This window comes from Elaeis guineensis, chromosome 9, assembly GCF_000442705.2.
Source record: "Elaeis guineensis isolate ETL-2024a chromosome 9, EG11, whole genome shotgun sequence".
NCBI classification, from domain to species: Eukaryota; Viridiplantae; Streptophyta; class Magnoliopsida; order Arecales; family Arecaceae; genus Elaeis; species Elaeis guineensis.
This window is the reverse complement of record NC_026001.2, coordinates 14,977,971-15,000,979: the sequence shown is the minus strand read 5'-3', so window position 1 is coordinate 15,000,979 and position 23,009 is coordinate 14,977,971. Positions and strand designations below refer to the sequence as shown.

At 34.3% G+C, this 23,009-nt stretch overlaps 2 protein-coding genes across 5 annotated transcripts; one reads left to right on the top strand and one right to left on the bottom strand.

Annotated features, from left to right (window-relative positions):
• Window positions 1-310: 310 nt before the first annotated feature.
• LOC105051458 (tRNA (guanine(37)-N(1))-methyltransferase 2) lies at window positions 311-12,690 on the top strand. 4 transcript variants are annotated; one of them, XR_833239.4, is made up of 11 exons: window positions 312-696; window positions 2,134-2,231; window positions 3,401-3,505; window positions 3,614-3,676; window positions 3,843-3,916; window positions 4,693-5,218; window positions 5,306-5,416; window positions 6,074-6,196; window positions 8,195-8,290; window positions 10,438-10,512; window positions 12,320-12,384. XR_833239.4 is itself a non-coding variant. In XM_073243372.1 (11 exons), exons 1-10 carry the CDS (start codon window positions 587-589, stop codon window positions 10,461-10,463), a joined length of 1,368 nt encoding a protein of 455 aa, XP_073099473.1. In that variant the 5' UTR covers window positions 312-586; the 3' UTR covers window positions 10,464-10,512; window positions 12,320-12,690. The 4 variants fall into 4 exon arrangements, 3 of the variants coding, with proteins under 3 accessions (XP_073099474.1, XP_073099473.1, XP_010930219.1); XM_073243372.1 differs by having other exon boundaries at window positions 8,184-8,315; window positions 12,320-12,690; XM_010931917.4 differs by having other exon boundaries at window positions 314-696; window positions 8,184-8,290; window positions 12,320-12,690.
• Window positions 12,691-18,920: 6,230 nt separating this feature from the next.
• LOC105051460 (B-box zinc finger protein 24) lies at window positions 18,921-22,717 on the bottom strand. The gene is made up of 4 exons (XM_073243118.1): window positions 22,580-22,717; window positions 22,166-22,479; window positions 19,568-19,876; window positions 18,921-19,500 (listed from the first exon to the last, which is right to left on the bottom strand). The coding sequence occupies exons 2-4, from the start codon at window positions 22,346-22,348 to the stop codon at window positions 19,258-19,260; spliced, it is 735 nt and encodes a 244-aa protein (XP_073099219.1). The 5' UTR covers window positions 22,349-22,479; window positions 22,580-22,717; the 3' UTR covers window positions 18,921-19,257.
• Between the last annotated feature and the right edge of the window lie 292 nt (window positions 22,718-23,009).

Genomic DNA, 23,009 nt, shown 5'->3' with positions numbered 1-23,009 from the left:
CAGAGGCTATTTTTTATATGAAAAATTCTTTATATACCGTAGGTAATGTAGAATGCACGCGACGATTGATTAAACGTAGGTAATGTAAAATTCTTTATATACCATAGGTAATGTAAAATTTTTTATACATCATCCACGATGATTGATTTATACATGAAATTGAGATACAGTGCGTAAATTTTTTTTTTTTAATTTTATATATGATGATGTAAACGATTCTGAACCGTCTGTGGCACATAAAATATTTCTCTTTTTTACGCAACGGCGCATCGCGTCAGAAAAACCTCACAAGAACACAATTTTGGGAGTTACATTTGGACCCACGGAACCTCAGTCGGACCCAGCCCCCCACTGCCATAACCCGGTCCGACCATCCGGTCCGGTGAGCTCTAAGGAAGTTTTCGCCGCCGCCCTCAGTGGTGACCGGACTCCAAACACCATTAGGTCCATTACCCTCGCAACCAAAGACCCTTGTCCCCTGAAAACCCTAATCCATCGCCGTTTCGAATCGAAGAAGGGCGGGCTGATTGGAGCTTCTTCTTACCCAAATCAACGGATTTGCGTGCTTAGATCTTAGCGGAAGTGGATGGCGGACGCCGGGCTGCTCGACGAGAGCAAGTTCGAGTCTACGCTTCAGCTCTGGGCTCTTCGGATTCCCCGAGAGCTCTGCAAGTCCGTCAGCCGCGTTCTTCGCGGGTAGTTCTATCGTTCTTTTTTTCAGTGATGTTTAGTATCAAATAGCATCAATTATGCCCATCTAATCCTAGCTCCATGGTTTTCACTGTTGCGAATTGGTTTCTTGTACGAATAGATGAAAAAGGACGATGAACAAAATACTGCGATATTATTTGTTGGTTAGTTCTCCATGAAATTAGGGAAAAAGTCTCCTTTCTAATAATTTATTACCTCTTCATTTGTAATTTGATAAGAAAATGTTACTTCTAAAAGGTAGAGTCGAGCAGAAAACTTGTCTTGTGATTCTGGTATTGATGATTCAGAATTTCTTTTGAATTGTTTCCTTATGGCAGTGCCTGATTAATAATATAGAATGTTACCTCATCTCCATGGTAACTTGCAAAAGCTGAAGACTTCACAAGGTTTTATAACCCTCAAGAAAAGAAAAAGGACTAGAGGTTTTATCTGTGGGGAAAGAAAGTGCTTGGCCAATCATCTTTTGTTTAGCATGACAATGCAGAATAAGAGAGAATGAGATAAATCAACAACTGTGAAACGAGATGAGCTATCATATTACCTGATTAGTAATATAGTATATTACATTATGTTCAGGCTTGCATGCAAAAGCCAACGACTTTCAAAGGTTTATTGTGGGAAAAGGAAGTGCTTTTCACCACTCATAGTTTGTTTAGCTAGACAATTTAAAACTAGAGAGGATGAGATAAAGCAACAATCAAGGAACAAGATGAGGTGTCATAATGTAAAACAAGAAACATGACCTAGACATCAGTGTATAGTTTAAAGTCCCAATCTAGTGGACATATGGCCAACGAACAACATCACATATTGACCAATAAGCACAGGAATTGACATCGTGGTGTAGAACAATACTTATTTTGATAAATACCTACCATTGAATCCAGAGAATGAGAGCATATTAGGAGAAGAAATCAATCGACTTATAGATATTAAGATATGAAATCCTTAGAAAATCAAAAGCATAAGAAAACAATTAAGCATGTTACATTAAATATACTGCTAATTCATAAAATAATAAAGAATATTGCCAAAAATTGTTGAAGGACATTACTAAAGTAATGCTGTTCATACATATATAATTAGCCCAATCAGTGATATAATTTATATGTATTTTTGTCCCCTTCTAGAGGGATAGAACAGGAAGCTCGCACAAATTCATGGCAAGGACACATTCGAGGGATGAAATCTGAACTACAAATTTGTATCCGGGGATTTTGATTAGTTTTCTTTTTGCTACTTTCTTCCTTTTTGCTGATTAAAATGAAACAAAAACACATTTTCGTGTTTTGTGATTGATTATGGTGCACATGCCTACTGAAAAAGGTATGTTCCAGAAAGCTTGTGCTAACTTGTTTCATCAGCTTTCATGTATGACTTTTTCAGTTTACAGGCATTCTAAATACTTCTTGTCCTTGGCAGATATCTGCTAGACAAAGCTCGTGTCAAGCCCATTACTGAAGATCCAACTTCTGAGAAAAATCGCTTTGTTATTTTATCAGAAAGTATTCAAAACCCTGGTAAGCATATTATTTATGCACAAAGCCACAAGGTTAATTTACCCATCTACTTCAGCCAGCCCCTATTGTTTTGTCATACCAGTGTCCTATCGTAGCTCTAGATAGCTTTTGTCTATGTTGTGTATGAGATAAGGAACAAGGTTTACACAAGGTTAAGCTGCAAAGTTTTTGCAGTTGCCTTTTTGCCGTATCTGTTTTAATCACTTATTATTTGCTGTAAATTTTAACTTTTTAGATAAATCTTGAATATATAAGATGCATATTGTTAATTTTGATAGATCATTGGGTAGGCGATGAAGCATTTGATTTCTTTTGGATGACATAAGGAATTGAAGTATATGTTTTTGATTTTAGAAGATCACTGCCAGTAAGAGTTACATGCGACCAAGTTGCATAGTTGTCTTAGCTGCCTCTTATGCAATATCTTTTTAAATCACTATTGTCCACTTTAAATCTTAATTAACTTTCTGGACACAGGCATCTGAATGCATCGGATGCCTAGTACTAATTGTCCTACAATCTTGACAATCCCAAGCCAATTAAAAATTTGATATGCCAGAATAACGGTTTTTCTTTTTTTGGTGAGAATAATAATTGTATTACTTTGTAATTCGGCAACTAATATTGCTTGCTTTGCCAATGACTGGTACAAAATGATTGTCACAAAGAAAGGCACTACAAAAGCATCATGCTTGATCATGCTTCAGAAGCGTCTCGTTTTGTCTTCTTCTGTATATATTTTCAGTTTTGTTATTTGTATCTGTTTATTGCAAGGTTTGCCATCCCAGTGCAGGATCTTACCATGCTGGTACAGTGCTAGCACACCTGGTTCGGGGGTCATTTCAGCATATTGAGATTTTGTTGCAACCCATACTAAGTTTCTGTTCATACTGGTGCACTACGGTGTTTCCCTATATAGGGCGGTACATACTGGTATAGCAAACCTTGGTTGTGCTGTACTCTTGACATTAAGAAAGGATAGATACCAATCAAAGAGGGAAAAACAGGGAAATAAGAAACTTGATATTTTATCAATATGTTGTATCTGTCATTTGTGTATCTTATACTAGTAAACATTACAGTTCAGTTGGGTTTTCGCATTACATACATGGTTCACATTCTTCTCTTGTTTCCATTGTTACTGGTGAAGAATGTTTCAAATGGAACAGATTTATCTGAGATCCCAGATCAAGTACTGGATGCACTGAAGGAATTATGCAACATTGAAGTAGTGCCCTATTCGCTGACCCTTGGATATTCATATTGGGGTGCAGGTCAGCTGTAAACAAGACACCTCTTTTGCTCAACCACTTAAGTTATCTAATAATCATATGTCCAACAACTGTCTTTTTTTTTTGTATAATTATTTTCTTTGTTTATAGACCATATTCTGAAGCAAATATTGCCCCATGGAGTGGAGGTTCCTTCTTCTTTCGAAACAATAGTTAAGTATTCTTTAACTTTTCTTATGCTAAACTGTCCATTCTTTATCCCTTTTATGTATTATATTGTTAATGACCTAAATTGGCAGTTCACATTGTAAATAATAATCAATTTCTGATGTCTAAACTTATATGCCTTGTCAAATTAACATTACCTTACTATCTCCAGGTCATATTGCTCATTTGAATATTACCGACGACATGCTTCCCTACAAAGATGTCATAGCGAAGGTCATCTATGATGTATGTCTGCCTCCGCTTCATTCTTAATAGTTACCCAAATTATGTAGTTCCAGCATCAATGCTAGAATGAAGTAGGAGTTTTTGGTTTGCATCACATATGCACGAACACTTATATTATTCATCACAAAGAGATGCAAGCATGCACAGAGACATGCCTATAAGGCAGCCGATCATTTAAAAAAAAAAGGGTAGAGAAGATCAAGGTTGAGTGATCTTTGCTGGTGTTGCATACAACACAGGTGTCTAGGAAAAAAGATGCATAATATGGTAATGATCTTCTTAGCTTGCTTAAACATCATTTAAAAGTGAGATCTCTGATATACGGTGGAAGGATCCACTGTAAGACCACATAAGTAGGGTCAGGAACATGCTGTCAAGGCATATGCGAACATATCCTGGCAATTCAGTCTCCTGAACGGACAGGTACTTGTCCATCATGTATGCTGTAGCATGACTTATCCCAGTCTTTACATTCACATGTGCGTTCCAGGTCTTTTTATTTTTTTTTCTTCTTTTATTTGTCATGGGGTTCTTCCCCTGAACTAAGTTGTTTTCAGAAAGCATACATTGCATGTACATTTTATCTGTTTCAGGATTGCATTCCTCTTTCTTTTGCCATATTTATCCATTATGGTTCAAGAACAAAGTTGCTTGCATATAGGAACTTTTGCTTTTCTTGCTTGAAGTATGTTCTGCATTTTGTGTACTTTCCAGCGTCTAGTTTGCCTGTTACTAGAAAAAAGGTATTTAGTATCTTTTCTTTGTTTGTTATGCAGAAAAATCAACCAAGAATCAAAACTGTGGTGAATAAAGTTGGAACCATAACAAATGAGTTCCGAGTGCCAAATTTTGAAGTTCTAGTAGGAAAAGATGATATGGTCACTGAAGTGAAACAGTATGGTGCCATATTTAGACTCGATTACAGCTTGGTATACTGGAACTCAAGGCTTGAACATGAACACATTAGATTGGTTTCACAGTTCCAGACAGGAGATATTATTTGTGATATGTTTGCTGGTGTTGGCCCATTTTCAATTCCAGCAGCACAGAAAGGATGTGTTGTATATGCAAATGATTTAAATCCAGATAGTGTTCGTTATTTAAGGATTAATGCAAAGATCAACAAGGTGGAGGATTGTGTTTTTGCATATAACCTTGATGCAAGGGCATTTGTGCGCCAGTTGATGTCTGTGCCTGATTCAGAGATTAAACCTGAATCTCAGGACACTGTACTCAAAGAGTGTCAAACAAACAATTTGATAGCTAATAGAGAGGGAAGATCTGAACACGGAAAACTGGCTGGTATCATGTTGCCTAATTTGTGGATGGCTCATTTATTATCTTATAGGTTATACTCTTGCAGTAACTTTTTTTTTTAATATATTGCAGTCGATAATAAGGAAATTCTTGATGCTGGAAAAAATGTTCAAGATCATATGGATGATTCCTCAACAATAGCAAATGCTGCTGCTAAAAGGCGGTCTGAGATTTCTGATGAAGGTAAGTTGGTGGATTCTTCAAACAGTGGTACTAAAAGGATTATAATGTTATGAATGAAAGCTCAGTTCTTTCCTAGATAAGTATAAGCTGTGGTGGAAGACTAGCAATTACAATATTGACAGTGTGGAGATAGCATCCATGACAGTTAAGTAAAAGATGCACTGTTACCAAAAAAAAAAAAAGGTGAAAGATGCCCTCATTGGTAGGGGTTGAAAACAAAGATAAAGGAAAGACGAAGGTGGTTAGGTGACCTAATTATCTCTAAGGGTGGTCTTGAAAGATCTCAGGTATATGAAAATTAAACATGATTGCTGTTCCAGTCTGTTATGTATTACAAATACTTATGCACCTTTAAGACAGCTCTGAGTATCAAGTCAATAGGGGCTGAACTATGTCCACTAGTGCAGCTTTACCATCCTTACTAGTTATGGAAAGCAACCCTTTATGAATTTATTTCTACTACAGACCTTTTTGACTCTTAGAAAAGTGCATTTGGAGAGGGCATTTCTGTGTACCTGTGTTACAATGGAGCAATCTCACTATTGCACCAAGTCCTGGCCTCGACTTTTAAGAGTGTTTCATTTTTTTTAAAAAAAAAAAATATAGTAATGGCTTCTGTGATGGATCAAAACACTGAAAATGGTCTTATAATTGCAGCGAGTGTGATAAAAGGAAACACTAACAAGAGAATCAGGGGCTTCAAATTGTCCATTTCCAAGGCATACGAGCATGTTGATCACATTATAATGAATCTTCCTGCTTCTGCTTTGCAGTTTCTTGGTGAGTTTCGTTTTTACTGATATATTGGAATTTATAATTATAATTTTTTATTGCATTTTTGTGTATTGTCTTGCACAGAAGGAAGTGTTGTGAAATGCAATATTATTCTGGATATGCAGGGAATTCTTTTTCTTTTGTCGTAAATCCTAATGTTCCTACTATGTATTTGCTAATTCTTCTATAGGTAAACATTTGTACCTGCACGTGTGATTCTTAGAGTTGCACATACTGTAGATGATTTCAGAGGAAGATAGATGGAAGAATTCTTAATTTCAAATGCTATGGCTAAGTACACCTGTTATCAACCATTCTTTATCTTTGTTCTGTACTAAGCAGACTAAGAATCTGACAACAATGTTTTGACCAGATCTAGTGTAAGCACGTGAAACAAAGATTAGTTGTTGGACTGTTGTGTAAGCTGTGCTTTGAGAAGAATTAATGGAGAACAATGAAAGGAAGATGAAGAGATTGAAAGACTGTTAAAGAAGTGGAAAGTGAATGATGGGGAAGGAAGTGATCAGTTGACTGGTTTGTGACCATGACTATTCTCTTAATCTAGTAGAATCCCATACTGAGAGGTAGGATACAAGCACTCCATCCCAAAATGGTTGGGATATATATGACATTCTGTAATAAGCTTTATTTAATCAGATTACAACTTGAACAACCTAGTGACTTTGTAAACCCTTAGTCACCCATTTCATAAATGCATAGACCAATCAAACTGGCATCTACCTTGAAGATGATGCATATTACCAATTATGGCCATCTTGTTCATAATCTGGTAGATGCATCTTTGCACCATATTTAAACAAGGCCAACATTACGTCGAATTCTTTGCCTTTAAAAAAATATATATATATTAGGTTGGTGTTTAATAGCCACATTGATGGTCGCTTTTGAGATTATGAAATTCTGTCAAGAGAATTGTTGCTCTGTTTTGGCTGAGGATATGTGAAGTTTTGCCTACTGTGGCCATCTCTGCTGGTTCCAAAAGGTGTCAGGCAGTGACATGGAAATATTTGACCGACTGCGTTGCTGTGAGACATATTTCTTTTGCATGTGCACCATTTTTTATTACTTTCAGGAAGAATTATAGATATACATATTCTGAAGATTTGAGAAAAAAATTGAATTACCAAAGGGGTTATTTTCAGTAAAATGTGCATGCTATTATGAGAAACACATGGACATTTTCTAAAACTCCTTTTTGGATTTCTTTAAGCTCCATACCAGATACCCAAAAGATCCCAAAAGGAAACAAAAAAGAATGTATGGAATCCCTTGCTATCGCTCATAGCCATCATCAGTATCAACCATGTATCGCTCCATCTTACAGATACCATTGGTAATGACAGTAGTTCAATGATGTTTGTGGCCTGATGGTGCAGAATATATCCAAGAAACGCTTGATCATCTAGATTATCTAGCTAAAGCAATATGTTTTTTCAAGAATTCGGGGATAGAATGTTGGAACAGCAATATGAGCATGGCGATATCATCCTCTCTCACATGTTCCACTGTTTGTCTCCATGACTATCTGCATGTTCGCATCTTCACTTGCTGCATTATTTAAATTGGTGGATAACTATTTTGACAGATTATGTCCATCAGAACAACTCATCCTTCTCTCACATAACCAATGAATCAACCATACACCAAACTACCGAAGGGAAAATATCTTCTAGTATCTCAACCTAGCCATGCAAAGTATGGTTGCACCATTAGGTGTCTTCAAAGAGTTAACCACACCCAAAACTTTCTCATGATTATAATAGTCAGTCGCATTATATATCTAATATGTACTGGCGATCCTTTTTATTTTGTATATTTGTATGTAATTAGGTGAGGTTATTTTACTCTTTATCAAGTTGCCTGCTGTGATCTTTCTTGTTCAAGGTTTATTCTTACTGAATTACATGTTAAGTTCATAATATATAATTAATTTTCCTCTTATTTTCATGATTATTGGTAAATGACATAACAGATGTTTTCAAGGATCTTCTCCAGAGAAAATACTGGAAAGGACCTTTGCCCTGGATACACTGCTACTGCTTCATACGCTCAAGTGAAACCACAGAATCAATATTAGCTGTGAGTTCCTACAGGGACTTCATTGGTATATGTTACCTGATATTTCTCTTCTGCTTCTTCTAGGTTGCATGAAAAATGAACTTGTTGATCATCAAACTGATCATTTTCTTTCTTTTTCATAGTAACAATATAATAATCATTTGGTTGCTTTCCCATTTTTGTCAATGATATGAATCCAAGGCCCTGATATGATATGGATTTTAAATGGTGCAATGTTGTTTTTATTAGGCAAACTGAACAAAATTTAAGAAGTTTCTTTGCCAATTTAATGGATCCTTACAGTATGTTTTACGTTATCAGAATGAAAGTTTGGCATGCCATTTGTTTTTGATAAAAAACAACCATTATAGCAGGCAGGAGAGAGAAGGGCATTCAGTAGGAAGTAACAACCAAATGAGTTATTGAACTTATTAGATTGTCTGGCTTTTAGATTGTATAAACTTACCATCATTTAACTATCTACAATAGCTGTGCAACATCATTTGTGTTAAGTTGTATTGTGAACTAAAGCAAGCTGGTCCTCAATTTTTAAATTCATATTTTTCACTTATAAATGTGGATAAACCATCTTCAAGTATTTTGGAGTGGCTATCTTATCATTGCAAGGCAGAGTTTCCATTGAGCAAGCAGTTTGCAATTTGTTTGAGTGGTATCTTTCTCAGCAGCTTGATACACCCAAAAAACTTCCACAGTTTCTGCTCAAAGCCCAAAATTTTATCAATATTCTAGTTCCCAAATTTGTGGCCATTTCTATTCTTATTAATTTTAATTGTTTAGTGCTTCTGTTTCTCACTTTTAGAGGATCTGTGAAAAACCTAATTGAGGGTGTTTGCCTTGGGTTCCTATGTGTTTGTATGCAGTCTTCCTAGCTCACTTTCTCAAAGCCTGAGTTATAAAGGGATTGGGTATGCCAAAAATTACCATGGCTTTAGTCTGGATTCCTTCTTGCATTAGAAATAATTGCATACTGTGGTTGTCAGTTTCTCTCACAGATATGGCTGCAATCAGGTTTAATTGGATCATGGATCGCACACCCTTCATCCCATCCATATTTGAGTAGGACAGGAAATTGGAGCCGAGATACATACGTGATACATACATATTGAAGCTGAGCTGTTCCATATTTGAGTAGGTCAGGAATACATACATACATACATATTCGACTAGGACGAGAATACATAAAAATAAACCTATTGCATATATTATTTTAATAAAAATCATGTAAAATTTAATCAACAACACATTGATGATTAAGTGCACAAAAGTCAGTACTGCAAGCAAATTAGTTTGATTAAATTGAAGGAGCATTATGAAGACTATTGTGCATTAATTGTGGGTTTGTTAGGTTGGAATTAGGGTACTTAGCAAGTTCCATGGTACTGTTGCATACCATTCCAGACCTACCACTAACTAATTGATACTCGGTCTAGGGGGTCTACCGAGCGTCGGTAAGCTGAACTAACCTCTGTACCAGGCATCGTATATGGGATCTAGTACCGAGTTTGTGAACCTTGGTACTTAGTGAGCCATATAGAATCCAATTTGTAGAAATTCGATATGTATTGGATGTGGGTGTGTGTGTCTGTGTCTATGTGCACTTGCACATATGCTTGTACCTTTCTGTGTATTTATGAGTATTTACATATGGATATCTGTGTATATATGTATAATACTATTTTACAGTATTCAAAATCCATACTTCAATTATGATCATGGAAGGTGGATCAAATATAGCCTCCAGATGGAACTTATAGCTGCTGCCTTATTTGGTGCCGGCATAAGTGTTCTCATGGGAATCCACCTTAAGAATATGTCCTTTACTATCCAGGAACTCATTCAATGTGTCAATTGCTTTCACAATTATTGACATTATGTACCTTTAGCATAATATGTGCTAATTATCATTGCACTTTATATTAGCTGTAAACTCTTATGGAGTACGTTTAGCATGCAGCAGTCCTCCTTTTTGTAAGGTAAAAATATTTTGATGTCATAAAACCAGCTAAAACATACTTCTAATTTGAAACTGAAGCCAGCCTTTGGGGATCGTATCTGTCCTTTCATATGTGTCTGCCTAATTTAGGTTCCATGTCATCCTATATGTACAATCACTATCTGAAAGATTATCCTTTTCTTTTTCCCTGCAGGAGGCAGAGAAAGCTTTGAATGCTAAGATAGCAGAACCACTTTTTCACAGGGTTCGTGATGTTGCTCCTAACAAGGTACAAAATTGCTTGAACTCTTTTTGAAATTGAAAAATGTTGAAGGGCCTGAACCCCCAAAATATGCACTTCACAGCTGGCTTGCCATGAGGCATGTGCAGAATGACTTACTGCAATCCTTGTGAATCACACGAAATCCCTCTTTCCACGGGGCATGCCATCTTTCCAAAGAAAATACTTGGCGATATGGTTGGGCCAGTATCAATACTCTTTTAAATGATATGGTTTGTGTTAGAAGAATTCTACTTTCAAGGTAGAAATTTTGGATACAAGCTGAGCCTTGGTTGATCTGAGTAACAAAGATCATTATGGCTTGTTTGAAATTGATAATTCTGCTCTATTTGCACTATAAAGCTTCTTTGCTTGGTTTCCATCCATCATGTCCCCATCAATGTGCGCTATTTCAAATAATTGTGTCTATCCTGCCCAAAGTCAATTAAATTATAGTTGTATCTGTAAATGCTTCATAATGTGCTGTTCAAGTTGTACGATAAATAATGGAATCATGAGTAAGTCATTGTGTTAATTTTCATGCCAGACCTTTCTGCTGTGACCTTGCCAAAGGCTGGGATGCATTTATATTCCAGAACTGTTGTGATCTTTCAGAGAATTTATATTTTCCTTTCCCAAGTTGTCCATTTTTAGTGCATAAAATGCCACATTTATGTTCACAGAAACGTATTTAAATTGATTTTATATTTCAGATGATACTACATTCACAAAAATGCAGTAAACCACAGACACGTATTTAAATTGATTTTATGTTTCAGATAATACTACATTCACAAAAATGCAGTAAACCTATTGCATTTACTAATGTTGTTTTCCAACATCTTCAACTGAATGTTGTATAGGGAGGCATGGGATTGAAAAAGCAGTAGTAGTATTTAGTCTGACAATTTGTTTTTTAAAAAAAAAAATTATAGGATTCCAGGAAAACAACATACGTTAGATGCCTGTCTGAAGCACTGTGCAGTTTAAGCATTTGGGTGGGCACAGAAGTGATGGCCTAGATATTTTATTCTGTTAATTCACCATCTGACACCAGTTTAAAGTGGCAACTTTGGAGGCTACCTGAAACATGAGACAAGCCTATGACTAGGCTGTGCTCCCATGTAAATGATTGGTCTTCTGTGTCATAATTTTTCATTTTGTTAAGTCACTGTATCCATGAACTTTGCCATGGAAGGGAAAATATATGGGGTTTACTTGCAGATGGCAACTGCTATGAGAATAGGTAAAAAGATTAAGAATCCCTTATTAATTTATGGCTATCATTACAGTCAATTAGTGCCATGGATTTCATGTCTAAAATTTTATTATTCATTTCATTCACAGGCCTTAATTAATGTTCAAGAACTACCATTTTCTTGGAACCCCTATTTTTCAGTTTGCTGTTAATATATGTATCAAGAGTTCCTTAATAATTTATCCATGAGTCAGTGAAAACCCAAGCTGTCCTTTTTTTCTACACCTAATTTTGTGCCTCAATTCTGCGACCAATAAATATTATGATCATATCGATCTTTTGCCCTTGTGCTAGTTTCTAACCAAAAAAGTGCTTCCAACAAGCTCTTTGTGGCAGAACTACATTTTCTTGTTCCATCTGACATGGAATCAAGTTTGGTAGCATAACTTATGGTTTCTGCCATGGATTTTTGCTTATCACCGTTATTTTATATAGGTTTTGAATTTCAAAGGTCTAAGTGTACTGCAGATAATTTTAGTTTGCTTCGCAGGGTTTTACATCTTGTGCTACTTACACATTCTTTGTGCAATTTATTTATTTTTTCCCCTCTTTTTACAGGCAATGTATTGTTTAAGCTTCAGGCTGCCTGCAGAATCATGTTTCAAACATGTTGAAGATGCTTCCAAGCCTGAAGACTGTGAGTCATAGCCTTGTATGAAGGAAAACCAGTCTCTGAATGCGTTTTTCTCACCAACTAATGCTATAGAAAGACCTCCATTTTAACATGACCTGGAGGACTGCTGTTCCAAGTCCAGGTTGAGAGTGGCCTTCCTATATATAAATTAGCATTGCACAACATTTGTATCTTGCTTCTGTAACACACATACGTCAACTCGATAAACAGAAATTTTGTTATATTGATTTATCATACATTCTTTTTGTAATAAATACACTGACTAAATGTTTATACACTGATTCTGATTTCATTATATAGGTTTACAAATGTCATTGTGATCCTGAAGGTATTTCTGTAACAAGATAGGTATGGGACCGTGGGTGTTAGCATCCTGGTTTGCATCAGGATTGGAGCAGGAGCTCCATGATTTTATATTTTGCAACAATGGGGATGCCTTTGAATTTTAGTTAGTTTACATGTTGAGAGCAAGGGCGGTGAGATTTAAAATTTTGTAAAATAAATCTCTAGCCCTGTTTTTTTGGTACAATCTTTGGGAATAGGAAGCTGTAAGCACAAGTTTTTGTCTTGATGGGACTGTTACCTGAGAAAGCTACAGACTTCTGAAGTAGTGCAAGAAACACAGCATTGGCGTGTGAGCTATAAAGCTCAAGAAAACCAACTGGTAGACCTATTGGAGACGATTTTGACCAGCGCAAAAGAAGATACTGCAGAATGGAAATGGAATCAGAAGATCTTTACAGTTTACCACTGCTACAGGTTTTTACGTGATGGAGGGATAAGGCCGATATTTGGCAACATAAACTACTGGAAGTTACCACACCCAGAGAAGGTTAAGGTGTTCAATTGGCTAGCATACAATAATAAGACGCTAACAGTAGAAAATATGAGGAAAAAAAGCTGGCCAGCACCAGTGTGGAGAAAACGATGAAAACATAGACCACATCCTCTTAAGCTGAGAGTATACAAAAACAGTTTGGTTGCAGGTTGAACAGCAGACGAGTACTTTACCTAATTAATTAAAAAAAAAATTATTTATAAAAATAATTTAATATTTAATTTATTTATCGGATTGATGCAAAAGGGATGAAACATCATTTTGAATGGCGTTTTATCATCGCCACGTCACCCTTTTTTTTTCCATTTTTCACGTAGACGACGTCAAAAAAAAAAAAAAAATAAAAAATATCATATTATTTTGTGATTTTAATTTTTTCCAAAAATAAAGAGAAAAAATAGAAAAAAATGAAAAAAATTATAATTTTAAATTTATAAAAAAATAAAAATTATAATTTTGATAAAATAAAAATTATCATTTCAAATTAATACCCCAATTTCAAATTATTTTTTTAAAAAAATATCTGAAAAAAATTGTTGTAAAAAAAAATTAAAAATACCATAAAAAAAGAATTGAAAAGAAATAAAAATTATAATTTTAAATTTTAAGAAAATAATAATTTTAATTTTAATTCAAATAAAAATCATCATTTCAAATTATAATCTCCTTTTCAAATTAATTTTTTTAAAAAAATATCATAAAAGAAGAAAAAAATGAAAAAAAATAAAAATTATAATTTTGAATAAATTTTAAAAAATAAAAATTCAAATTTTAATTCAAATTAAAAAAATAATTTTAATTATTATTTTCTTCATTTAAAATTGATTTTTTAAAAAAATATCTAAAAAATATTAAAAAATTTGAAAAAAATACCATAAAAAAATGAGAAAGAAATGAGAAAAAAATAAAAATTATAATTTTAAATTTAAAAAATAAAAATTTTAATTCAAATAAAAAATATCATTTCAAATTACTTTCTCCATTTCAAATTAATTTTTTTTAAAAAAGATGTTCAAAAAAATAAAAAATTAAAAAAATAAAAGTGCCATAAAAAAGTTAAAAATTTAAAAAAATGAGAAAAATAAAAATTATAATTTTAAATTTAAAAAGAATAAAATTTTTAATTTTAATTAAAATAAAATACATCATTTAAAACTACTTTTTTCATTTCAAATTAATTTATTTAAAAAATATTCCAAACAAATGAAAAAAATACCAAAAAAAATTTCATAAGAACAGAAAAAATGGTAAAAATGGAAAAAAATAAAAATAAAATTTTAAATTATAAAAAAATTAAAATTTTAATTTGAATTCAAGAAAAATAAAAGAAAAAAATGCCATAAAAAAAGTGAAAAAAAGAAAAAAATGTGAAAAAAAAATTATAAATTAAAATTAAAAAAATAAAAATTTTAATTTTAATTCAAATAAAAAATATCATTTCAAATTACTTTCTCCATTTCAAATTATTTTTTTAAAAAAATATCTGAAAAAAAATTGGTGTAAAAAAAATAAAAAACACCATAAAAAAAGAAAAAAAGGGAAAAGCATTGAATTGAAAAAAATAGAAATTGTAATTCTAATTCAAAAAAATTATAATTTTAAATTTTAAAAAATAAAAATTTTAATTATAATTCAAATAAAAAATGATAAAAAAATAAAAATTATAATTATAAATTAAAAAAAATTAATTTTAATTCAAATAAAAAATTATCATTTCAAATTACTATCCCCCGCGGTGGGCCCTGGCCCTCCCCTTCCCTTAGCCAGCCCCCTCCTCTCCCTCTTCCTCTCTCTCCCTCTTCCTCTCTCTCTCCCTCTTTTTCCTTGGCCGTCGGCGACAGACGGCTAGCGACTGGCCCGCGCGCCCCGACGGCGGCCCCCCGCAGTGGGCCCCGACCCTCCCCTTCCCTTGGCCGGCCCCCTCTTCTCTCCTTCTTCCTCTCTTTCTCCCTCTTTTTCCTTGGCCGCCGGCCACATAGGGCCGGCGGCGGGCCCGCGCGCCCCAACAACGGCTCCAGGCGGCAGGCCTCAGCAGCTGGCCGCTGCGAGCCCCGACGGTGGGCCCGCGGCGGCCCTGCGGCGCCCTTCTATTTCGATCCACGGCGGCGGGCCCCGACGACGGCCCCCCGACAGCCGGTCCTGTGGGGGCCCGCTACCCTCGGGGCCCGACGGCCCCGCGGCGGCCCTTCGATGGTGGGCCCGTACGGTCCTGTGGCACCCTTCTATTTCGATCTTTTTAATTTTTATTTTTATCTCATTATTTTTTATTTTTTATTTTTATCTCATTAGATTCAGATTTATTTTAAAATTCGATTCGATCATAATTTAAAAATTTTAAAATATATTACATTTCATGAAAACGTAGACATGCCAATTGACCAATGTAAGATATTCTACGATATCCGTATAAAATATATATTTGATTATATATTTTTGTACGGGTATCGTAAAATATATACATTGGTCAATTGATTTTTGTACGGACAGCCTCGGTATGCAGTTTCCGGATACGAGGGCGAGAGTTCTGCTGTGCGTCTTTTCGTAAGATCACGAAATTAGTTTATGTTGTTTGTGTTATATTTTTGTTTTATATTTTACAGTATATTGACTATTTTATTTTTATTTTGTAGACTGATTCTATGTCGGGTCTTGTGTTGGACGCTCGTCGTACTTTATCTATGACTGATGAGGATGAATGGATTCGGATACTGCGTGAGATAGAGAGAACAAGTTCTGGAACATTGGTGGCGATTGGTGTTGATCCATATAGCTGTGCGCCTTGGTATGGAGTAGCCAATACGCCAGATATGAGATATATGCTGTCACCATATGTTCCACATATGCTATCACCACATATTCCGCACATGTCATCACTAGATGCTGTACAGATGTCACCGTCTTTTGATCCACAGATGACAGCGTCTTCTTCTTCCTACATCCTCCAGATGACATCACCGAGTACCAATTGGCCACATGAGTATGATACTTCTTTTCAGGCCTATTCGTGTATCCAGATGAGAGGGTTGAGCGGATCGCTCAGTCCGTAGATGATCCGACAGCATCAGTTATTCCTGAGCAACATGACCAGTAGACCTCCTCCACTAATATAGGGGAAGAGCCATCACAGCAGGAGCAGGAGCAGGAGCAGCCGTTGAGGACCTTCCTAAGAAGGTCCAAGCGATCACGGTCACCACGACATCCTTGTGGGACTTAGTCTTTTTTAGATTTGTACTTAGTATTTTTGAAACTTTTATTGTACTATTTTTTGTACGCTTGACATTTTTATTTTATTTAATATTATTAATTATTAATTTTATTTTATATTATTTAATTTCAAGTGATCAGATATTATGCTTTGTGGATATGGATACACATACTCTAATGTGTCTCAGAATATTAAGAGAGAAAAAGTTATGCTAAAAGGGCTATAAAAATTATGACGTAAATAATAATAATATATCGGATAATTTAATTATGAGATGAATCGGACCGCACTGGTACATCTCGATCTGGTACGGGCACGAACAGCTACGTACGGTGCGGTATGGAAAAAAATTAATTAATTTGAAATAGAGAAAGTAATTTGAAATGATATTTCTTATTTAAATTAAAATTAAAATTTTTATTTTTTTAAATTCAAAATTATAATTTTTATTTTTTTTCTCATTTTTTGTCATTTTTTTATAATATTTTTTATTTTTTTAATTTTTTAAGATTTTTTTGGGATATTTTTTTAAATAAATTAATTTTACATGGGAAAAATAATTTGAATTTATGTTTTTTATTTGAATTAACATTTAAATTTTTATTTTTTCTCATTTTTTACTTCTTTGTTTGGAATATTTTTTAAAAAAATAATTTAAAATGAGAAAAGTAATTTGAAATGATATTTTTTATTTTAATTAAAACTAAAAATTTTATTTTTTTAAATTAAAAGTTATAATTTTTATTTTTTTCTCATTTTTTTAAATATTTTGCTTTTTTATGATATTTTTTTTTAATTTTTTATTTTTTTGACATATTTTTTTAAAAAAATTAATTTGAAATGGGAAAAGTAATTTGAAATGATAGTTTTTATTTAAATTAAAATTAAAATTTTTATTTTTTAAATTCAAAATTATATTTTTTATTTTTTTCTCATTTCTTTCTCATTTTTTCTTTTTTATGGTATTTTTAATTTTTTTAATTTTTTAATATTTCTTTTTAAGATATTTTTTAAAAAAATTAATTTTAAATGGACAAAATAATTTAAAATTATCTTTTTTATTTTAATTAAAATTAAAATTTTTATTCTTTAAAATTCATTCAAAATTATAATTTTTATTTTTTTCTCATTTTATTCTTCTTTTATGATATTTTTTAAAAAAAATTAATTTGAAAAGGAGATTGTAATTTGAAATGATAATTTTTATTTGAATTAAAATTAAAATTTTTAATTTTTTAAAATTTAGAATTATAATTTCTATTTCCTTTCAATTCTTTTTTATGGTATTTTTATTTTTTTTTACACCAATTTTTTTTAGATATTTTTTAAAAAGATAATTTGAAATGGGAAAACTAATTTTAAATGATAATTTTTATTTTCATCAAAATTAAAATTTTTATTTTTTTATAAATTTAAAATTTTTATTTTTTTTCTAGTTTTTACCGTTTTTTTTCTTTTTTTTGGGGAAAAAATTAAAATCGCCAAATAATATAGCGTTTTTAAAATCGCCATATTATTTGATGTTTTTTATTTATATTTTTTTTTGACATCGTCTATGTGGAAAATGGGAGGTGACGTGGCGATGATAAAATATCATTCAAAATGACGTTTTATCATTTTTACATCAATTTGATAAATAAATTAAAAATTAAATTATTTATGTAAATAAATTTTTTTTTATATTAATTAGAAAAAGCATTCAACAGCAGACTCCTTTGCCATCAAACAATGAATATTGGACTTCCCGGGGATTATGTTTCAAAGATAAGTGGGTGAGAATGGCATGGCCTTGTCCATTTGTTGGAGCTTGTGGAAGGAACGAAATATTAGAATATTGAACTCCCAATTCTCTATCTATTCCAAAAAATTTGGAGGCAGTTGCAAGACTGGGCAGCAACCTCCAATGGGCGATCCAAAACTGAACTTACCAACTTGGGTAACCTACTGACTGATGGCGTTGGCAGTGAACAGCCTAGAGGCTAAAATTAGAGATTGCCCTCAGTGGGTTGCATGGGAAGAAGTATCACGTTGTTTACAGGTTCATTACTTCTCATTCCCCAAAGAGCCAAAACTAAGTTTTCGCTGCATATTTTATTAAAGTGTGGGACATGATGTAAATCCCTGTGCTTATACTTTTCCCCACCAGAATAGGCCGCAACTCAAGTGGCAGGCTGGTGGAAGTTGTAAATACACTTCTCTTAAATAAAACACAGGTGGGACCCCCCCCTCCCAACTTCATCCAAAAAAAAAAAAACTTGGAGGAGGAAATGATAAAACCTAATGCTTATAAAGAGGAAAAGAACATGTCTAAAACTAGGGGTTTCTATGTTCTTTAAGTTGCTTTGTCCGCTTATGCGGTACAAGCTGGCTTCTTTACCTGCCCCCAGCTGAAGCCTTGCGAATAAAATCTCAACCACTGCAGTAGGTGCAAGTAAAATCTCCCAAAAGCCAACACAAATATCACTTTGCACTCTTTGAGATATCTGTTCCAAAAATATTCCAAACCCAATTCAATTCCTTAAGCAGTAACATGTGAAGTTACAGTGAATACATTAGAAAAGCCAATTCAGTATTGATACAAGCCAATCTTACCAATAACAGCACTGAGGATATCAGTAATATTGCCACACTTAAAACCTTTTTCTACCCAAACATTTAAGATAACACGTAATACCATCTGCTGATATTTACCCATCCATGTATCCATCTGCTTTTCTGTAGAAATGTAGATAGATGCATAGATGTGTCTCTTTCTCTCTCTGTATGTATGCTATATGGAGATCACAATTGGACTAATACAGAGATTGGCGAGCTTCAGTTTATCCAAGATCAGGGACAGTGAAATACTCCTCATCATCAGAGAGCTCAATTCTAGGCTTCTTGGAGGAGATGTTACCGTATTTGTTTGGTCTGTAGAAGGCTGCATTGCTTGATTGTGAGTTTGGAAGCTCGGGTACTTCGGCTGCTGTCATCAAGGTTCCCTTGGGCATCTGGTCGTTGAAAAGACCGATGTCCGCAAACCATTCCAACTCTCCAAATCCAATAGAAGACTCCTTCTGCAACTGAATGAATCAAGAGTTTGAGAACCTCATGTCTACACGAATAAATGGAGAACTTTGACAGTCTCACCTTGTCACTGGATTCATAGTCTGACAGCTGGAGGAACTCATCAACAGCCCATGTTGAGGGTGTGAATGTTGATGGGGCTTGTTGTGTTGCTGGAACCTTTGGAGCAAGGTGCATGGAGCTGTTGTTTGATGGCTCCGATTGACCCTTCTCAGTGTCCTTCTTGCACATTGAACTCGGGGCAACCCGGATGCCGGTAGCTAGATAGCGCTGATGATCACCGGAAAGGGTACCAGCAACATGGATAGGTTCATCGCACTCCCGGCAGAAAAGGGCCCTATCCTCCACGCAGAAAATAAAAGCTGCCTTCTCCTACCAAAAATATCAAAACAAAGAGAATGGGAGGGAATAGTACATTACATTACCATTCTTCATTAGCCATGTGGCCTTGGACAACTAGTAACTAGTACAAGATAGAGCATATTGTTGAGTTTTGACGTATGACTATCTGTATACTTAAAGACTGTTTACATGCTTTGATCTACTGAAGTTCTATTTTTAATTTAGAAATCAGGATGTTCTCTATGATTAGTTTAAACACTTCCAATGTATGGGGTCTCATCATCTTCAGGTGAGTTTGCTCTAGATTGCACATGGTGAGAAATTCAGTTGTCTATATTCTGAGAGTAAACCTTCTAGACTGTCCCTAAAATTTTTTGGAAACCTTTAAAGACTATGAGATTATTAAAAGGATACAAATTACTAGCATTAATCCTGGATTTCCAAGGAATAAAATAATAGTATACTCCAAGAGCTGCTTTGATCGATGGAGGTAAAAACAATTGCTATGAATCTAATAAATTACATTACATATAACTTCTGCACCCAACTTCATAACTCAAACTTGATTGATTATTATAGCTGCATTATCATCTATTATATGAGTATCCAATTATCAGTAATCATCTGAAGTCCTTTCTGCTCCAATCATCATCTATTTTACTATTTTCTGCTTGCTCTAACCTTCAGAACTGCCATAAGGTACCCGTGTTCCTTTCTTTCTTTTTGGTTGTTAGTATTGTTTATATGAATGGTTTAACTCCAGATATAAGTTATATTATAAATTTATAATTTTGACTTTGTTTTAAGCCATGAATCCAGAATTCCCTACCTTTCCCCTCCCAGCCCAAAATTTTATGCTTTAAATCCAAGCCTTTGCACCACGAACTACGTTAGTTTGGTATACAAGAGGTTTTAAGATTTTCATAATAGACTAACCTAGATCTGCAACAATCGCCAAAAAGAATCAGAAAGTTGAGAAGAAAATTAACAAGTAAATATAACTATTTTTTCATTAGATGCTCATCCATGATCAAGCCAGTTCTTTCTCAGCTACTTCCTTTGTTTGAGATCCAAAAAGAGACTCATATGGAAGGGTAATATTCTCAATTTCAATAGTCTTTCTTCCTTAAAACTTCATGAAGATGATCGATTTTCCAAGAAAGTCTCCAGATTGTATTTGGTGCTGAACAAACAATTTTCAACCTAATGACAGATGCAGGTCTCTTCAAGATTCCATAATTTATTTATTATCCCATATTGTAGTTATTTTCACGAAGAAAGAAGCAACAGAGATTCTTTTCATATAGAGAAGTTATATGCTTGATGGTGGTTCCTCGCAATCTTCATGATTCATTCACTATAGTGATGTAATAATTCCAAAAATAGATGTTGCTAGACCTACATTTAGTGGACAAAGTTTGATAATTAACAGCCATATGATGCAGATGAAAGACATAGCATATATATTGTAACTCAATCTCAAAAGAGGAAATTATCTTTAACTAATTAATTGGGATATTATGTGAATGTAGTATATGTATAAGTGACTGGAGTCCAGTTTGAGCTCAAGAACAGGCTACTCTAATGAAGTTGAGGCGCAGGTGCAGTCGTAATGAAAGCGCAAATGGTCATAGTTTTCTGTTCCTTTCTTTTTCATAAAGGAAGGGAGACCCACCTGCACTACCTAATTGATTGACCAACCCAATATTAAAGAAATGATGGTTTATTTGTTCCTTTGTTCACTCAGAGGTGAAGATTGATTTATTAATTCCATCTACATGACATAGACTTTTGAACCACACAGTATCTACAGAGCAAACTTTTTTTCAGTCCTGAGTGTAGAAAGGGTCATCACCCTGTGACACCCTATACTACATAGATGTTAAGGTGGTAAAGTCTCTGTGTAGATACAAAAGACTTAGGTTTGATCCTACCCTCACCCTGATTTTGTTCCAGGCTTCCACCCATCTTAATTCTTTAACAAAGAAATAGAATTTTAAAAAAGCATGGATATTGACAGCAAAAAAAAAAAAAAATTATGTAGTTTTTAGCATGAGGGATGCATCAACTGCCATCGATCTGCACGCAATCATAAAAACCAGCTTAACAGATGTCTATACAATAACTAGTGAACATCCTTCATGATTGTTTTGCTTTCTAAATTCAAAAAACATTTACTCATATATTTAAAAGCAACATAGATGCTGGTTTTCTAGAAAACATCAACACCAGAAGAAACATGCAAGCTAAGTATTGACAGGGTAAAGATAGACAAGAAACAAGAGATGAAAGTGAGGATGGTGTAGTTAATTAAATTACTTGGCAGATGTCGCAGCGAGGGAGCTTGTTGGAGAGGCACTGGAGGAGAAGCCTCTGGTGCTTGCTCGCAAGCTTGTTCGCCGCATGGACCTCTATGTCACAGCTTGCACAGAGCGCTGCCTCGTCGGCGCAGCATATTAAGGTTGCCGGCGCCTTCTCACAGACATCACATTGGATCTTCATGTCTCCTTCTTCAACACTTCTTTCCTCTCAGTTAAACTCCCCTCCTTTCTATCTTCTTCTTCTTCTTTCTGCTCAGCTTTCTACTGATCTTTAGAAGACACCCATATGGTAGCTCCAGAGTAACAAGAAGGCTGTATTGATACAGAAAAGAAACAAAAACTTGTGTTGAGAGATGGACATGAACAAAATTTCCATGGATATTGGCTGTCTAGAAGAATAATGATGACCTACCTTGGAGAAGGAGGATGGTGGTTGGAGAGGAGGGAGGGAGAGAAGAGGATGGGAGGAGAGAAACGAAGCAATGGGGTCAATGGAATAGATAAGTCGCTTATAATTGTGATCCTCTGCATCCATGAGGTTGCTTTTGATGATGCTAGATTTTTTTAATGCTGGTCGGTTTGGGGCACTAGTGGCTGCGGTTGCTTTACGGAACTTGTGGCCCGGGGCTCTTTCTTCTTTATTACATTAAACAATAGTATCTTCTCTTCTCTGCTGCATTTTAAATTTTTTTTTGCTATATTTTAAATAATAAAATGAATTAAAAAAATATTTTTTTATTTTAATTCAATTATATTTAAATTTTTTATATTTTAAAAAATATTAAACTAATCCTTCTGATCATCGATATATTTCGATATAATCTAACCGTCTATGTCCGTTA